Source organism: Anas platyrhynchos, chromosome Z (genome assembly GCF_047663525.1).
Source record: "Anas platyrhynchos isolate ZD024472 breed Pekin duck chromosome Z, IASCAAS_PekinDuck_T2T, whole genome shotgun sequence".
Lineage (NCBI taxonomy): Eukaryota > Metazoa > Chordata > Aves > Anseriformes > Anatidae > Anas > Anas platyrhynchos.
Window position 1 is genome coordinate 10,391,291 of NC_092621.1, and position 19,476 is coordinate 10,410,766.

General features: G+C 39.9%; 1 protein-coding gene across 4 annotated transcripts in view; it reads left to right on the top strand.

Annotated features, from left to right (window-relative positions):
* Positions 1 to 19,476, top strand: part of UNC13B (unc-13 homolog B) — a 212,014-nt gene that overhangs the window by 150,933 nt on the left and 41,605 nt on the right. For all 4 annotated transcript variants that reach the window (XM_072030926.1, XM_038170586.2, XM_038170582.2 and 1 more), the window contains 8 exons: positions 396 to 559; positions 2,847 to 2,997; positions 3,943 to 4,011; positions 6,825 to 6,914; positions 8,289 to 8,423; positions 9,217 to 9,350; positions 10,296 to 10,381; positions 18,450 to 18,576. In XM_072030926.1, the coding sequence (XP_071887027.1) occupies positions 396 to 559; positions 2,847 to 2,997; positions 3,943 to 4,011; positions 6,825 to 6,914; positions 8,289 to 8,423; positions 9,217 to 9,350; positions 10,296 to 10,381; positions 18,450 to 18,576 (956 nt within the window). The remainder of the gene's footprint in view (positions 1 to 395; positions 560 to 2,846; positions 2,998 to 3,942; positions 4,012 to 6,824; positions 6,915 to 8,288; positions 8,424 to 9,216; positions 9,351 to 10,295; positions 10,382 to 18,449; positions 18,577 to 19,476) is intronic.

Consider the following 19,476-nt stretch of genomic DNA (forward strand, 5'->3'; position numbering starts at 1 on the left):
TGTATAATAATAATTACAAAGCTGATACAGGGCTGTTACCTCAGCTGGATTAAATAGCTTGTCCATGTTAAGTCATTCTTTTGAGGACAGAAGTGTGTAGGTTTCAGGAAACTAATTAGCCTGACTTCATTGCATTGATGCACTCCTCTGCATCATTCACAATGTTGGGTGGTTAAAGTTGTAGGTATGTGTGTGGAAAAATTCAGCTGGGAGTATGCAAGAAGAAAAGCAAGTCAAAGCACAAAAATACATAGTGGGTAGGGAGAAGGAAAGAGGGAGGAGAGCAAAGAAATGTGTGTTAGTGCCTTGTTCTTGGCAATTCCAAGCTGGTCATGAAACTCACTTGGCAGCTTCAGCAGCTTTGCATATAATTTCTTTCCTGTTTTGTATTTCAGAACCTCTTTCACCATCTCACAGATGTGCAAGGGAGTGGAGTGGTGAAGATTCCTGATGCCAAAGGAGATGATGCCTGGAAGGTGTATTTTGATGAGACAGCTCAAGAGATTGTGGATGAATTTGCGATGCGTTACGGCATTGAATCAATATACCAGGCCATGACGTAAGATGCATTTAGTGTTGTCTTTTAATGCAGAAATTTGCTTTATCTAATTGATGTGACTGTTAAGGTGAAGTGTCTTGGTAATGGAATGCTAACATTAACATTAACAGCTACTCCTTAAGGGGCTTACTGTGAGCAGACAGTGAGTGACTGCATGTCTCAGTCTCTGATTTCTCAAAGTCAAGAAATTCTTGTCTGACGAAGTGCTGGAATTTAGGCTCCATCTGGGCAGCTTGTGTGAGCACCTTTATCTTTAAAATTAATTCTGAAGAATTACACCAACTTTGTGAGTGTAAATGATTGTATTTTATTATTGATAGCTTACTCTTGTTTTAAGAGTCTAAAATCTCTATTTGAAAAATCTGATATTAAAAAGAATCCCACTTAAGATTTTTGGTGATGTGAAAAGGGAAGAGGTTTTGTGAAACTGTTTGTCCTACAGGTTTGTTGTGGCTATTGATACAGTCTTGAGAAATCACTGTTCTCCAGTCAGAGGAAATTAGAGGGATGCTAGAGGGATTTACAGAAAGCTTTAGTAATGGAGCACTAATTTGTCCTGTTTGGATCTATGCTCATGCAATTCTTGATCATCAAGAGCATTTTTCTTGTCACTGTACTTTCAGTTGGATTTGGGATTAGCCATTCTGCTTAAGAACTAGTAATGCTATGCTTAGCTCATTTCTTATTTTAAACATAATATTAAATACAGCAGACTAACGTGAAAATGTTCACTTATGAACCTGAAAGCTTTGGGTGTTTCAGTCCTCTGATGAGATATGATTATTGTCACCTTGTGAACACTTTTTTCTGCCTGCTAATTTAAGTCAAGATGGAAAGCAATTGGAAGGTACTTCCGGAGGTCTAGTCCTGGCTCATAGCAAGGCTAACTTGGAAGTTGGACAAGACTGCTTAGAGCCTCTCAGTTACTTGAAAATCTCTGAGGAGGGAGATCCACCATTTCTGTGGGCTCCTGCTCTTGGGTTGTATTATTTTGGAGAAGAAATTCCAGGTTGAAATCCAAGTTAGAAAATCTTGTGTGGAATTTCCTATCCTGTAACTGCTACATATTGTTGTTCTATTTTTCATCCTTCTGAAAGGATTTTTGCCTGGCTCAGTCCTCTTGATGATCCCCCCCCCTCTCTATTTAAGTAGTGCGGACTTTGATGAGATCCCCACGCCTTACACTTTCTCTTCTTCAATTAGACAAATCCATTTTATGTGTCTGTCGTTTACATGAGTGCTTAAAAGAACAATTTATATCATGTAGCCACCAAGTTAACATTGGGGCATAGCTATCATGTTTATCTGAAATATTGATTTGTGTGTTTCTGTGAAATTGTCTCACTGTGGCTTTTTTGGTTATAATTATTTGTAGGTTAATGAACACAGAAGCTAATGTCTGAGTCCCTTGGGGAGAAAAGTACATTTAGAAGATAGTTCCCAAGTTTAGTTTGGGAATTCAGTGAGGGTTCTTGTATGAAAGGACTGCTTAAAAATTGCCAAGTTCTCCCGTCTGTTGGAATGAACTTGACTTGCCAGGTCTCGTAATATCAGACCTCTTAAGCTCTGATTATTTTTTCCCCTTATGTCTAACAGATTATCTTTGATTGTTTAATCATTTCACAAGCCTGAAAGCTTCTGGCATAATTTTGAGATTTCCTGCAGGATGGTTTCTTGCACTTTAATGAGAGCAGTTAAATAGGAAAAAGCAAATGAGCATGCATGCTTCCTGCAGGCTGGAAGGGTTAGCCCTAAGGAGTCACTTATCAGTGCAGCACAGAAATAATAGTGTGTGATCTTGCTGTGCTTGAATGCTTTGCAATCGCTGCTGCCTTATGTCACCTCAGAACCTGTGGCTGCCTCAAGTAGCAGTAAATTATATAGATTTCTGTGTGCCAGGCTTGGCTCTTGGACTTGGCATCAGAACCCAGAGTATTACCTATGTCACAAGCTATTGGCAACATATTGTTGGGTTGAAAAGCTCTTTCATGCTGTGGAAAGAAATGTAGTAAAAATGATTTTTCTCTTTTTTTTTTTTTTTTTCTCTTTTTTTCCTAACATATGTATTGTTTAGATGTCATCTTTTGTGAAAAACTGGAAACAAAATGCTGGGGATTTACTAAAAGGGAGAAAACAAAACTTGTGCCTGTTGAGGTTGCTACCTAGAGCAGGGTGGCTATTAAAGGGGTAGGAAACTTGGCTGAGTTGTGTTGTGGAAACCATGGGCATGTCAAGAAGCACTACATAGAAGAGTCCAAAATGACTATACTGAACTTTCCTTTTGCAGGCATTTTGCATGTCTCTCCTCCAAATACATGTGCCCAGGTGTGCCAGCTGTGATGAGCACCTTACTTGCCAATATCAATGCTTACTACGCGCACACAACTGCCTCCACAAATGTGTCTGCTTCGGACCGCTTTTCAGCCTCCAATTTTGGGGTATGTTTGGTGATACAACTGGATTTCTCTATTTTGCCTATGGTATTTCTGCCTGTCAATAAATAAGTTGCTCTGTTTAAGGAAGATTATATCCATGAGAAGTTGGAAGCTATTGAGCCCTTCTAGACTAGACAAAGCAGAGTTTATTGTCATCATCACACATTTTAGATATTAATCAGTGTGATGCATATTGTGATGTTTAGTCTTCATGTTCAAATTGCACTGGAGCACAGATGGTATGGAAATTAGAGAATTGTATTACATTCTGCATGTTGATGCTGTTGATAAAATATACCGTGTAATCTGATGGTTTCAGAATTTTGTTTTTAAAAACAGCAACTGCTTAAAGGGAAATAAAAGTCTGTCCCACTAATGGTTCAATTGTTTTCCATATAACGTGTTGGAGTTGAGCATTCTGGAAAAGTACCTAGAATAGCTCAAGCTCCTTTGCTAGACTGAGAAATATGTACATTGAGGGAGGAGTCTTTTCACAAAGCCAAGCCAGAATCTAGCTGAGAGACCTCAAGAAAATGGCAACAAGAACTCTGCAATGCTTGTCATTGAATTGATACATAAGATCTTGGAGCTGTATCATTGTTCCAAATTCGACCCTTTTCTGACTGTTCCCTTACTCATTTCTGAATAAATATTTTCTCTTAAGCATTCAGCTGGTACAAACTGTTAGCAGAAATCAGAAGGGTTTTGTTCTACTTCTATTTCAGAGTGATAAAGGAATGTTTTTCTTCTACTTCTAATGTTACACAAACTTCAGAAGTAATTACAGTATAAGAATAAATACACAAAACAATGTGTCAGTATTGCTTCCTCCCACTCTCCTGGATTTATTGGTTTAGATTAGAGATCTGTCACTAGTTCTCTGATATTCTGCATCTTACTGTGAACATGGATTGGACAGTGATATGTGATACGTTTTTTGCTCAATAGAAAGAACGATTCGTGAAGCTTCTGGACCAGCTTCATAATTCACTTCGGATTGATCTCTCAATGTACAGGGTGAGTGGGAATAAACAAAATCTTTTCAGGCATTTGTGATAGGCAGAGTGGAAACACACAGTTTGGATTTTTCTTATGTCTCTGAGTTTTTGGTTACTTTGTCTCTTATGGAATTATATTTTGTTTTTCCTCGTGGGTAGAATTTAAACCACATTCTTTCTTCCAATGTAGCTTCCTCAAGGCTTCTAAAGTAATCTGAGAATTGTGAACTATGCTTATCTCAGGTATTCTCCCAGGAATGCAAACTGATTGGATTAATTTGTTTGAATTATTATCTACTACTTCAGGTATCTTGTACAAAGGGAAAACAGACTTGTTCTTCTCTGTGAGAGAAATCTTTGAGAGGACCCCCAGCCATGTTGTCACTTATTTCAGGTCTGGCAGACTCGAATCACTATCCCTGACTCTGTATCTATAAGATCTGTCTTCAGTTTGAAGACCCTTCCCACCCACACCCACAACCCTCACACACACACACTTCACCACACGGGGGAAGGAATAAGTTTCAGATGTTTTACATTAATCCTCCAGGCTTCTTAGGCCCTCTAGTTCCTTTCTTTGCTACTCCAGAGTCAACATAATCTTAATAACAAGTCTGTTACTGGGCTTTTTTTTTTTTTTCTTTTTTTTCAAGTCCTTTATTTTAAGTAGTGACTAATTCATTGAAAATTTGAAATATGATGGCAAAATGTGAGCTTTGATTTTTATTTATATATTAAAAAGCAGATTCTGTTCTGGGTGGTACATTTATCTGGAAGACAGTAAAAGCATACAGAAAAGGGGAATGTGAGTAGACTAATAAGAGAAGTGCATTAGGAAGACAAGCAAAAGGACAGAAAGGGCAAGGCACAAAAGAAGATAAAAGGAATGTTGTGTAATGAGCGATCCTAAAAGACAAGGTGCAAAGAGAGCACTGAGCAGCAGAGGGAAAATTATCAGGGCATGGCAACAGGAAGCTGTACTGGTGATGCCTTTTATTTATTTGGTCTTCAATAAAAGCTGCTTTCAGGTGGCTAATGCAAGTAAACTTTGGACAACCAATTAAGATCTTTGGTAAAAGACCAGGAAAGATTTGTACACTTTCAACAATTTTGATGTTTTTGAATTGGCAGTGTATTTAGACAGCAACTGTCTGGAGCCGTCTGAGTCCTTAGTGATTATTTTAAGACCCTGGGAGGACAGGTTAAGTTCTGGAAGGAAAAGGTATTTCAGCTTCCAGCTTTCAAGAGAGGATATGACATTTTGCAGTTTAAATTATCCGCGTTAAGTCCCTCACCTCTGTGTTGATTCAAGCTATTTGGAAGCACTTAAAACAATCAATAAACAAGGAAAATCAACGCTAGATTTGTGAAAAAGAAAGTGTTGAACCGGTGTTTTCTTTCCAGGGCAGGTTGATGGGCTTTGGGGAGAAGAGGTAGGAACATCTCAAGAGTAGCTTGAAGTCACACTCTGCATAATTATTTTGAAAAGTTTTTTGTGAACAAGTGAAGTTATTCTGTATGCACGTCAGTAGCTCTTTTCTCTTGGTTCATTCCTGGCTGACATAAACACAGATAGATAATATTATAGGTATTCAATATAGATAATACTATATTTTCCTGATTATTATCAGGATTATTCAGTATTATGATTATTATCATCAGGATTATATAAGTATAATAATATTGATTATCAAGATCATGTCCTTATCAAGAACATGCATTCATTCCCCAACACTCATCTAACATTTTGTGCTTAAATCTTGATTTTTGGTAAATGCCCTCAGTGCCAGAAGGAGACAAAGACACAAACTCACTCACTCACACTTTTGTACCAGCATCTGGAAAGAACAGTTAGACTTCTGATTTCAGTGGAACCCAGAGAGCAGAAGGGGAAACAACAGTTACAGACAGCAAGGTGCTGGGGATAGTATGTAAAATGAGTACATGAGAGCAAAAGAGGCACTGGAGGATAAATGCTTCCCTTGGTGGATTGAATCTGAGAGGGGACTGAGTGGTTATGATGAATTCTGACAGTGAAGAAGAGTTCATTTCCTCTTCTCAACCCAGTTTGTTTCTCTGCAGAGGTTTCAAGTATACCACACCTTTTGCTGTCTCAGAAAAGACAAAAAGCACTCATTAAGTGCAGAAAGGGAAGGACCTGTACACGCAACCTCAGGCAGCAGTTAGGGCTGATGGTGGTGAGGCTGTTGCTCATTGCCAGCTCCTCGCAGTCTACAACTTCCTCGTAAGGGGGTGTCGAGAGGCAGGAGACCTTTTCTCCATTAACACCAGCGACAGGACCCGCGGGAATGGAGTTAAGCTGAGGCAGGGGAAGTTTAGGCTGGACATCAGGAAGGGGTTCTTCACAGAGAGAGTGGTTGCACACTGGAACAGGCTCCCCAGGGAAGTGGTCACTGCACCGAGCCTGTCTGAATTTAAGAAGAGATTGGACTGTGCACTTAGTCACATGGTCTGAACTTGGGTAGACCTGTGCGGTGTCAAGAGTTGGACCTGATGATCCTTAGGGGTCCCTTCCAACTCAGGATATTCTATTCTATATTCTATTCTACAGCCAAGGAAAGTTCTCCTGCTGCTGGGGGTTGTCCGTGTCCTGGCATCCACAGACTTCATGTTCATATGAGAAGCTATTTAATTAAGCAAACATATGAGCTCCTTCAGCAAAAAGGCCATATTTACTGAGCATTGTTTTGACTGGTATACGCTTCTCGAGCAGAAAATGTTTCCAAGACACTTTCCTTATTTAGAACGTGCTTGAAGCTTTGCATGGATCTGACTGTGCTTTCCAACAGGATTTCGCTTTTTTGTCAACAGAATAACTTCCCAGCCAGCAGTCGTGAACGGCTACAGGACCTGAAGTCTACAGTAGATTTGCTGACCAGCATTACTTTTTTCAGGATGAAGGTAGTGTAATGGATGGGGATGGGAATGGGACATCCTCAGTTCCTGCTCCAAGATTTTTTTTTCCAATTCTTAAACTATTTTATGCCAGCGTGCTTTAGGTATGTACGGAAAATGAAGGTTGTCTGCTGACCATGCATGTATTCACTGTATTTTGCTTCATGAAGATGAAAGCTGTTTTTCCCCTGGGGTTCTTCAGTCATAAATATGGTGTGCACACACACCAAAAAAAATTGAAGAGGGGCAGGAGGAAGTTTTTCCTGTAAAACTGTCTACACCATTTATCAGTCGTAACCATCTCTTCACCATCTTTTATCTAGTAAATATTTTAAAATGTCTTTCTTGCAGGGTAAGATACTGAAATTGGATAGTATCTGTAAGAAGAGATCCAGGAGAGTTGTTCTGCATGCTGATATGCAAGTTCTATCATTACATTTATTGTTCCGGCAACATGTAATGAGATTATTTTTAACGCTTGATTTTTTAACCCATTGTTTTAACTAGTGTTATAGCAGTTTTTAATCCTATCAAAAACAAACCAAGATTTTCATTTGAGTTATTTGAGGAAGAGCTTAAAATTCTGATCTTAAATCCTTTAGTAAATAGTATTTTAGAACATTCAAAATACAGTCTTCATTCAGACAGTATGCCTGCATTAAAAGTTTGGTTTATAGAAATACTCTGAAAATTATAGAGGTAGTGATAATAAAATTGTCTCAGAGTATAGTTTCATGGAGTGATGCCCAATTATCTGTTGTGGTAACCTGTGGTATTTTTCTAAAACAATGTAACAATGAAATAATTAAAAGAACTGTTGTTAAAAGAGGGGAAGGCCTATCAACTGGCATGTTGCTATGAATTCTGATGTGATTTATATTCAGTAATGCTGGTGAAGGAAGATGTCATAAAACTTACTGTATTTAAAAGCACGCAAGTGTCTGGTCTTTAACAAGACTTTCCAGATGAGATGTAATGTCCTCTGATGGCCCGTTGCATGTTCTTCCAGTGGTTAAAAAGATTGTTCACTGGCTTTATTGCAAAATCCTATAAATTTAGCAGAAACTGCATGGGCTTGGCTCAGATTAACCAGATATTAATCTGTGTGATTTATTTATCTGGAAGATTTTTCCTTTACATGACAAAATCTCTCTTACGTTCTAAGTGATCCTGAAGGGACATAAATGTTATCACTCCTAGTTTATACCTGGAGAGGAAGCCAAAGAGACTGAGCGGAGTTGCAGATGTTTTCAGGTCACTTACATCACAAGTTGCTGAAAACAGATTTGCTGATTCCTGGGTAGTTCCAAACAGGTGACTTGTTCTTTCCTGGTTTGGTTTATTAACAGTGCTTGAACTATTCTTCCTGTCTCTGTGCAGGTTCAAGAGCTGCAGAGTCCACCTCGAGCCAGCCAGGTAGTGAAGGACTGTGTAAAAGCTTGCCTCAACTCCACCTATGAGTACATTTTCAACAACTGTCATGAGCTGTACAGTCGCGAGTACCAGACAGATCCTGTGAGTAGCTAATAAGTAGGCAAAAATGAAAGTTTATGATTTTACTAAGATAATCATGCGAATGCTAATTGACATAAAAAGCCAACGTAAATAAAATTTTGACTTGTTCTCTTCTGAACACACAAAACTTGTAATCAATTAACGAGCACTAATGAGTAAGTAGAAGATGATAAATGTTTTACAGTAATCACACTACAGTTTGTTTTCCTAGTCTCAGCTACTTTATTTCCTGAGCAGATATTTCTGAATGGAAACTTTGATGCAACTTTGAGTGAGCAAAAACTAAGTAGGCTGATCAAGGAGACTAGCTTTGATAAGCCTCAAGCAGTGAGGTTTTGTCTTCAGTTCTGGCACTCTGTATACTGCACTGGGCTTAGGATCTACCTTCAGACACAAACTCTTTTCAAATCCATGAGAGCTCCCACTCCATGGTAATGCATACAGAATGTGTCAACACAGAAATAGTCATCAACTCAAGTGCTTAAAGTGCAAGTATTTGGAACAAGCTTAGAGCAAATGATGTCTCAGGAGGTTTCCTGAAGCCTGACCTGCTAGCATCATGGTAAATGCCAATAAAGGGGGATTAGCCACCAGTAAACAGCATGATTTGGCAAGTTACCTTGTTTCATATTAGATGAAGCAAGTTGCCAGTAGACATAATGTAAACTCTTCAGAAGAAAGTCCTCTCAGGTAATTACTGTTTGAAGTTTGTAAGGAGCAACATGATCTCCGTTTGTCAGCTTTTTCTTTACCCTTTAAATTTACACTGGTTTTCCAATGGCTTCTTTCACAGAACAAAAATCAGGATCTTCCTCCTGAGGAACAGGGTCCCAGTATCAGAAACTTGGATTTTTGGCCAAAACTCATCACTTTAATAGTTTCCATCATAGAAGAGGACAAGAATTCTTATTCTCCAGTACTGAATCAGTAAGAATCTTCCATGTCCTTTATGGTTAATACTTGTCTCTCTGTGTGCTCTGCTTTATTTGTTAAACTGCTTTCTATCTCTTCTGTCATTTGTGTATTTATAGAAGTACTTATCTTGTCTGTCTGTCTTTCTGTCTTATTTGTCTCTGTCTATATAAATAACTCTTTTTGATTGGGATGGAAGAGTTTCAAAAGGTTCAGTTACGATGGCGTTCGAGCACAAACACCCTGATTATTACAATCCTGAACTCAGGGAGGCACGTGAAAATGGGGTGAGAGTTCTTTTGTTATTTTTTTTTTTGGATGCACAGTAATGCACACAATGGTGCCATGGTGACAGTACCTTACTTCGTTATTTAGGAACACGGTGTTCTGTGCTGCACTGGGAAATTGCATTGGGTGGGGTTGGCTCAACACTGCAAACAAAGCTGAGTCTGGGGTGTTTAACTTCCAACATTCTTCCAACCATCGAACAGGGCAGAAGAGAGGGAGGTAGCTGTGAAGGTATCTATACCCAAGCGGTTAGATTATGATCATTGATCTAACATGACATTAACACATGATTACTGCTCACCCATCAGCCTAGTAATAATAGAGAAAACAAAAGAAAAAAGAAAAAAAAAAGCTGAAATAGAACAAGAAAGTGAAAAAGATGCAAGGTGCATTGGGATCACATTCTCCAAATTCCTGTATATGTCTGTTCTAGGGGAGATATCCAGGGCGGATGTGAGTTAAAATGAATCTCAACAGCAAAGCTGTTTTCAGTCTGCTTAATCTTTGCCATACATTTGAGGCCATGATCTCCAAAATCTAGCTGGTCATTTCTTTGGGTGAAGGAAGTATCTGTAATGTTGAGATTTTCAGCTTGTAGATTAGTTCAGTACTGAGTATAGAGGGACCCTTTGCTTGGATAAATTCCAAAGCCTCTCTGAAATGTCCCCTCAGGTTTCCTCAGGAGCTTGCTGTTGGTAAGATCAGCGCGGAGGTGATGTGGAGTCTTTTTGCCCAGGATATGAAATATGCCATGGAAGGTAAGAGAATTTCTCACTGCTGCCAGCTGACTTGCCGCTGACCTCTAAGTCTCAATCTATTCAGTATAACTGAGGCTTAAATACATTAGTAGCACCACTTCTTTGGAGCAGGGATTTCTAATGTGTTTTTTTATGGACAGATGTGGATGAGAATTGCGACTGAAAACTGCATGACATAGTCTCTAGACCTTGTGTCAGGCTGCGTTGCAAGCTATTTATTGTTGTCCCAGCTGCTTTGAAACTAGAATTTCACTTTGGACTGAAGCTATGATGGCTAAGATCAGCAGCATCTTCTTTCTGCAGTGTACAATGGCAGAAAAGCCTAGAGCAGCAGGTGTACACTCGTGTCCCTGGATGATACAGTGTAAACTGTTTATGCTGTTGGTGGAAATGTGGTGCTAGAATAAATCCTGCTGCAGACATCTTCATTTTAAATGAGTCCTGGCATAATTCCACCAGGCTCAGAGTAAAAGAGGAATTTTACTGTTTCTGAACACAGGGTAGGCATGTGTAGAGCCCAACAAACTCCCAGAAGGAAATTCTGCCACTCTTCTAAGAGTTCATTACAATTTCTGAATTTGTTTTTTGACCTATAAATTTATTTGCAGAGTGCAGACTGCTTCTTACAAGGTTCAGAAAGTATCCAGCTCCCACTCTCTCTGCAACTGTGGTAGCAGTTGTTTTCTCAATATTTTGCCCAAGTGTTTATAATCATCCCTAAGGTGACAGTCTAAGAAAACAAAAGTGTTTAGTGGTGCTTACAGCATGCTAGCTGTAGTTCAATATTCCAAAACCTGGTCAAGTCAGACTCCTTTTTCAGACCGCTAAAAAAAAAAAAAACAACACCAAAACATGGAGTTTCTCTGTAGGTAAAGCAGATTGACTCCATCTATTTCTTAGTCTCTGTCAATGTGCTGTGAGGACACCTTTTGCAAGCTCTAGGCTTGAGTTTAGCAGGATGCAGATCTAGATGAAAAGTATTCTTTTTGGTGTTAGGAACTTTTGATACACGCTTGTACCCCACAGTGTCTTCCTCTTGTGAGATCATGTTGATGTAAGAACAAGACATTAGAAAGAAAGGGGCCAAGACCTACTGCATCAAAGTGTCTCTTTTGTAGTGTCTGGCACTGCTGGCTCGTGATAGAAAGAAGGCAACTATGCTTACTTCATGTTCGCTTTCTCTAGAAACCATTTGTTCCTGCAAACCCTTTAGGCTCCCCTTTCCATTTTGTTCTTATTTAGCCCTGTACACTCACCCACAGGAATTCATTGTGCACTTCTAGGTGTTGAAAGTGCCCTATTTAACTCCTTTCCTACCAGCCACGAGAACTGCAGTTCTCCAGATCTAGTTGCTGCCTTCTTTTCCTACGAATCCCTTACCCCATTTCATCTAAAATACATCTGCGAAAAAAAATACTGATTGCATGAACCTGACAGTTTTTTTCCCATTTTGAATGGCTTTATTTGGTTGCCAGTGCCAAGGCTAACTCTGCCTCCCAGGTTTTCTCTGCTCACATCTCATACCTTGTCCCCTTTAGACCTTCCCGGTGATTTTGTCTTCCCTTGTGCATCTGCGCTTACTCTACCTTTTTCTGATACACTTCTGGTCAGTTGTGAGCTTCTTTGAACAGGGATTGACGTAATGTTTCCACGTGTGAGTTCATCAGTGCATAGCAAATAGTTGTTCAAAGAGCATCCCTCCTCAGAGTGTTTTTGGTGAGAAGGGTTGACATAAAGGCATCTGATGGATGGGAAAGGTTTTGCATTTTGAACAAAAGCTGAAAAACTGCGTGGGGTGCGTGTGTATGTTTCTACCGTAGCTATGCAAGTCCTGCAGGAGGATTGAACAATGATAGAGTCTGCTGAGGTGTGCGTCTCTTCCAAATATATATTCAAGAAAATCCTCAGGGTGCAGAATTCCATTTGAGTTGAGCATGTTTTCTCACTGCTTTGCTCTCCAGAAACTTATGAACATAACCTTTAGAACAAGCTCTACAATAATTCAGTTATGGACTTCAACACATGTATTTTAAATACATGATTGGATTAGCTCACTGCTTTTTTTTTTTTTTTTTTTTTTTTTTAAACAAAAAGGAGGAAAAGGGATTAAAGGAAACAGATTAAGTGATGTGAAGGATGATGATTAGATTTGCTGTCATCAACTCTTGTCTCTGTCATTTTTCAGTCTGAGTCACTAATTTCTCTACCAGTTTAACTGCATCAAGAGTTTTAAATTCCTGTCTTTGCCAGTTTGCGGAGTAGTCCCTGGGCACACTTCTGGTATGTTCTGACATCTGCATGCCTCAGGTGCTCTCTGCAACAAAAGCTGATATGTTTTGTGGAGATAGATACATGCACATGAACCCAGAATATAATACCTGCTCCTAACTTTATTAATGGTGTTTTCCCTTGTGTTCTGTTCCTAAGTTCTGGATAACATGAGCTCATTCACCTCACCAAGTGGTAAGTTTGTGCTTTTTGGTAGAGTATATAGTTTTAAGTAGGCAAAGACGTTCAGCACCTGTAGTTTTAGTACTTTGGATGTAGTTGCTAATGTTAGCGTTAGTGTCCTGTAGTTTTATGCCAGTGATGAGCAGATCTGCAAAGACTCAGAAGACTGTACTACTGCTGCAGAAATGGAGGTTATGTGCAGCTTAAGAGACTCCTGTTCTGATGAGTATATCTAATTGTTTTTCGATGGTACCCAATATGCTGAGCAGCTGTGGGTGAGAGCCCCTTTGTTGGGTCACAGGCGTTAGGCTGCTGATAACATCCAAGGGACTAACTGCTAAGGTCAGAACTCCAAGTTCATGTGTGGCATTATTCTTTCCCTCCTGGCTGGGATGACACTGGGGATCTGTGGCCCTTTTATTCTGTAGTGTCAGTAAATTTGCTTCCAACTTAAATGTCATGCAATAGCTTTAGTGTAGAGGGAGCATAGGCCTGGTTGCTCTGCAACCAGTGAGAGGGAGGTGCAAGGCTCAGGAGGGAAATCACTTCTCTGAGCTGCAGAGCAGCACCTGGCTACACAAGTAGTTCTCCTTTTTCCCTGCCGGTGGCAGCTAACCATGCCTCTCCCAGCTGGAGCTCACCTCCTGTGCACTGAGCAGTCCATGCATAGCAATGTAGAAATGCTAATGTACAGCAGTGGTGCACTGCACTACAAAAACTACTGTTCTGTGCATCTCTATCACTAAATCTGTAGTCTTGTGAGAAGGGCACCTGTTTTCAGCAAAAGCAAAGTCATCATCTCCCCTAAGGAGACTCAGATGCTGAGACACAGCAGAAGCTCTAGGATCTACCAGGTCTGTATTGTTTTTCCTCCCCCCAAAAAGGAGTGACAGCTCAGGGCACTGTGAACAGCAGACCTGGCCCTTCCATCCTCACTGGTGAAGGCAGTACAGAGGGAGGCATTCATGAGTATCCCTTGTTCCCCATCAGCCTGAGGGTAAAGCAGATCAGATAGAGAAGTTTTTGTGTCCCAGATTTGGCTGGTAAGATCACACTACCTTGTAATAAGGTAGAGTGTGTTTTTTTCCAAGCCTTGTCGTTAACTCCATGTCTGGGATGCTGACTAGTGCTCGACATCTGGATAGCCTCCATGTGAACCCACTTTGGGCTGGAAGATGAAACTAAACTGGAATTAACTAGTTTTCTCACCATCCTGTGTGAAGCCTCTGTGACCCAGAAAGCACCAATTTCCCAAGCAAAGAAGGATTCTGCTTTTCCCCTATGAGGAAACCATTAAATGACAGTAATAGAAAATTGATATCATCCTTACTAACACCATTTTATCTTATTTTGGACACATTGGTGTTAATAACTGATAGGAAGAGAGACTGAGTAGCCTTGGCAGGCAGGATTGAAATAAATCATACTGCCACAATCTCACTTATAATGAGGGGAGGGGGATTAAATGCACACACAGATGCCAGCTGTCTAAAAGTATTAACACTTCAACAGACTCAGTACCTAATAGAGTTTCTTTGCAAGAATTCATCATTATTTGCTAGAAATTAACACAGGGAAAGTAGGTTGATGATCAGGAAAAAAAATCCACAGAGGGCAGACTGCTGGCCTATGGATTAAGGATGTGGTGGAAGTCCTGTTCTCTGATTCAAAAATAGAACTGGCCGTGACACTGAAAAGCATGCTGCTAGGAAGCAGTTCCCTATTAATACCTTAATAATATGGCCTCAGTGACCCTAAAAGCTCTTCTCCGGAGAAGACTGTTTGGAGATGAAATCTGCTGAGGAAATGTAAGAGAATTACAGAACTCTGTGGTCTTTTGAAGGTAAAATACCAGCAGGTCCTGCAAAATATCTGTGCACTTTCACTGTTGCTGCCACATAGCTCTTTAAAAGTCAGCAGAAAAGAAATGTGTTAAGAGTGATGGCTCCTATGCTCCTCACTTTATTTTTTTTCTAAATTATGTTTCAATCTGGGGGTCTGAAACGCAGGTTGCACTGGGTGAAAGGTGTAAGTGAAATTTTAGAAAGTTGACATGTTTTCATGTTGTCTTCAAGTGCTCTTAAACTTTCCCTTTCCAAAGAGAGGTGATCAAAACCATATGGAGACCATTGAAGAGGGGAAGATGGATATTGTAAGCTGTTGGGGTTGAGTGGGTTTTGGGCTTTGTCAGCTTTCTTTGTGCTCCAGCATGTTTGAGATGTTATAGTTCACTTTTGTCTTTTCTATCACTAGCCCCACCTTTCTTTCGCATACGTAAAGTTCTCTTTTATGGTGGTAAGAGCTCCGTTTTCTTTTACTTTTTTTCTGTAGTTTTGTCCCCTTGTTGTCAAGCCTCTACTGCGTAGGTGGATAGGTAGCAGCAGTCCATAGGCTTCTGCTTCTGTGGTTGCTTTGCATCTTCCTTCTCTGCTGCTTAGTAGTGTTTTGAATATCCTACCTCAGGAAAAGGATTGAATTAATTGTTTCTAGTGCACTGCTTAATTGAAATAGATGTGATTTGAGTCCTTTTAACTTTTTTTTTTTTACCTACAACATTTATACATTGCTGCTGTTACATCCACCACTGTTACATTCACACAGTCATGTTTTGACAGCTAACATCAAGGCTAGGAGAATTTCAGAAAAGAATTACTGATGGCCAACTTGGCTTGTCATGTGCATGACATTAAAAAACAGGGCTCAAAGACTCCCTACGAGATTCTGACCTAAGTGCTGTAAAGCACATCACAGTGAATCTGTTGCTTTGTCCTGAGTGATTAAAGCTACATATCCACCCTTTCACACAGTGGTGATTTGATTTATACTTCAATCATGGGGGCTGCTGGCTTCAGTGTAAGTGGCACTTAGGAAGGTGGTGGTTCCCTAGTTTTGGGGGGAGATTGACTTTTGGATGAAGCCATGCCTTCATCATGGTGTGCAGCCAGCCTCTGAGTCAGACCCTCCTCCCTCTGCAGGAGCAGCTCTTTCACCATGCAGAACAGACCTTGCACGTATCAAAGTTAATGAAGTTTTAATTGTCCATTGATTTCCTCACCCTTGCAGAGGGAGTTAAGCGTGGGTATGGTTATTGCTTTGCTTGTTTCCAGTTTTACATTTGCAGAGAGGACTTAGCATTTTCTATTGCAGTTGCTCTACAGGGAGATCAGCAGTTCAGACACCAAATTAGGGACATACTTCCTTAGTGCTCAAAAAGAATGTTAGATTTTTTGAGGAAAAACATGAATGTACTTTCCTCAGCTTCCAATAAAAGCAAATTCACTGTGGAGAGTAATAGATCACAGGATGTGTGAAGTAGTAGCACATGTAAAATACTTCGTCCATTGAATCATCTTCCCTGGGGTTTATGCATCTCAGATATTGCACGTTTTAATTTCTTTTAAACAAAGGATAGATTTCTTTTTTCCTTTTTTCTTTGAGATTGTATCTGTATGGATCTGCTAAAAGTGAATCAGAAGAATTAGAAAGAAATCTGTGTTGTACTGTTAAAGGGGTTTGCAGTCAACTCACTGGAGTCTTCCATTGCTTCGGGAGTTGACAAGGCTTGTAGAGTAATTATGCATGAGAAGTTCATTTTTTTTTTGTATTTTCAGTTGGATAATTCATAATTTATTTGGCCTTTCTTCTTGTGCATGTTACTGAAGCTTCAAAAGAAATGTGAAAGTTTTTTTTTAATGTTTTGAAATAGCTGCAAGAATTCACATTTACATGAAAATATTGTAAGTTTGTCTGTCAGGTAGCTGCTTAGGAAGCTGTAACCATGATATATCATTAAAGCATGTGCTCTGATGATAAATGTCTTTATCATGTATTGTTCACATATTCTTACCCACTTACTGGATACTTGCACCAAGGTACTAGATTAAAGCCATTAGAAGTTGAGAGATTTACAATTTTTAACGTAGTTAGATCCTGTTTGCACATATTAGCAGTAATGTCCTTAAAGAGTTTTATTGTGTACCCACACAAAAAGCTGTCTGTAAGTACGTGAGGGGTGACATGGAGGAAGCCTGGGGGTGCTTTTGGGAAACTTAACAAGTATGTTAAAAATGGGAATTGTGGGCTGATCAGGGGTGGGAGTCAACAGCTGAAAGATGGTAGTGAGGATAGAGGCTGTGAAGGTCCTTGAGAGCAAAGATGTGAAGCATATGTTTGTTTCCTGTGGGAGAGAAAGGAGAGAGGTAGTCCAAGCAGATGATTTCTGCAAAATGTAGGTCTGAGTATGGCAAGTGCTTTAGCAGTGAAGGTGTGCATGAAAAGGGTCGCATTGTGGAGGTATGTGCTTTACACAGGGAGGAACTGCATTGTCCAGACATAACCTCGGTGCATAGACATAACATGAACTGGCAAGAGGAAGAGGCTCAGCTCACCTAGGTTATATGTGGGTTGCTTCAGTGGACTGCACTCAGGAAGACAATACGTAGTAGCAAGGCACTTCTCTTTCAGAAGGGAAACTGATTTAATTTCTCCGAACTGGGATCAGAGAAGGCTCCAGCTCTTGTGTAGTTTCTTACGTGCTAAAGAAACGTGCCTTACGTGCCTTAGCAGTTGACTTGCTAACCTGCCATACACATAGTGATGGTGCTTTTCATGCACAGTAATGTGCAAGTGCAGGCAGTCCACATGCTGCTTAAGAGCAAATAAACTCTTTTGGGTTGCGTAGACAGGATTCAAATGCATTTGTTGCAGGAAGGTAACCTGTATGTGAAGTGTAATGTAAAATAATGGTAACTACTTGAGACCAAGCTAGTGATGAGAAGCTGTCTGCACAAGCTCTCAGCAGGATGCATAGAAATGAAATATCATGCTATGACCATCCTGGGAGCATTTTATGATACCAGAGAACAATTTGTTGCCTTATTTGGGATGTGAAATGGAATATTTCTGTCTACATGTTACCTTTTCTGTGGTACAGGAAAGGAAAAGGCTATTGCTACAACTCTACTTGCATCATTGAGAATTTGGTTGTAGGTAAAGGTGATATCAAAGTTGCTCCAGTGACCACTGACCTCATATCTACTGTTTCTCAGTCTTCACATTGCTGGTTAAAGTTGGTCAGGGTGGGTATGTCAGTGCTTTAGTGAAAATACTTGGAGAGGACTTGTGTAAAGCTTCACAACTGGTCTAAATGTGCTTGTGATAGACATGTTCAAACTCTAAAGAACTTGATTCTTTCTACTATTGTCTCTTAGGGAGTGTGGTGTAATATATTTGTATTGACTTTGTTTATATCCAAGAACGAACAGTTTCACTTTTCTGGATTTATTTACTGCAGTAGATGAAATCTGGACTGTCATATGTTAAATGGATGGAAGGGCTGTAAAAGACTGCTCTCTTTTTATTTCCTTGACAACCAAACGGTATTCAACAATTGGAAGTAAGAATTGGAACCACAAAAACAGACTCCAGAGCCCCACCTGTCAACTACTGAGAACCTCTGCTTACTGCCAAAATCCCGTGTCATGAAGATTTTGTGGCTCTATAGATGCTTCACCCTCAAAACCAGTGAATGCTACTGACATGCTTTATAAGGCTTTCCTCTGCCTGATGCATTGGTGGTGGTAAATTCAGACCTAACTGATTTTTTCCTTCCTTGCAGAGCATGAGAAACACAGACTGTGTAAAAGTGCAGACTATATGAATTTACACTTCAAAGTGAAGTGGCTGTACAATGAATATGTTCGTGATCTGCCTGCCTTCAAGGGAAAAGTGCCTGAATATCCAGCGTGAGTGTGTTGTGTCTCCTGTAGTAAATCCTCACTATCCCTCTCCTTTGGGTTATCTTGAGGGTATTCAGTTGGTTCTCCTGTGGCTGCCTTTATATAAATACAACATTTCTTTGCTGCTTATTTTCTATGTTTATGTGCATCTTTGTTCCCTCTGGTGTTCTGCGCCCCTGTACCTGACACAATTCAATTCCTAATTGTACAGTGTCTTCCAAATATCTCAAAGTTTAGCAGTGGCATAGGCAGTCTTTTAAACAATGTGGTTTTTTGTGCTTGCAATGTGAAGAATGGTCAGTTCTTAAACAGCAGACTTCTAGATGAGTACTTGTGTTCTTGTGTTAGTAAACTTTATCTGTATGAATGTCTGCATATCTGTGTATGGATGTGTCATGCATGCACACACACCAGAATTTGTAAGTAAAGATAATGTTTTCAGTTTCTGACAGGACCAGGTGAGTTAGTTAGAAATGTCAAATAAGCTCTTGTTCTTAAGCTCTAAGCAATTGTTCGCAAGCTTTATTTAACTTATAAAAAAAAAGAAAGAAAAAAAAATGAGCCCAGAAAGCTGTCTGATCAGCCTGGTGAGAATACTATAACTGAACTCCTTTCCTGGCCTGAGGCAGAAGCTGTTAGGTTGTTTCTGACTGGTGTTTGTCTAACTGGTTTTCAGAAGCTTGATTGCTCCACATCTCACTCTTATCCCTCCACTGAGTTTTGTGGGTTTAACACACTCCACCTTCTTCCCCTCTAAATCTTCCTTGCTTCAGCTGGAGCTTACTATATCCTGTCCTACCAGCCAGGGCATGGACAGGATATAAACAGGCTCAGTTTTACAAGAGCTATCTGTTCTTTTCATATCCATTCCCAGTCTTTTGCCTGTTCCCATTTGTTCCTAGCTTT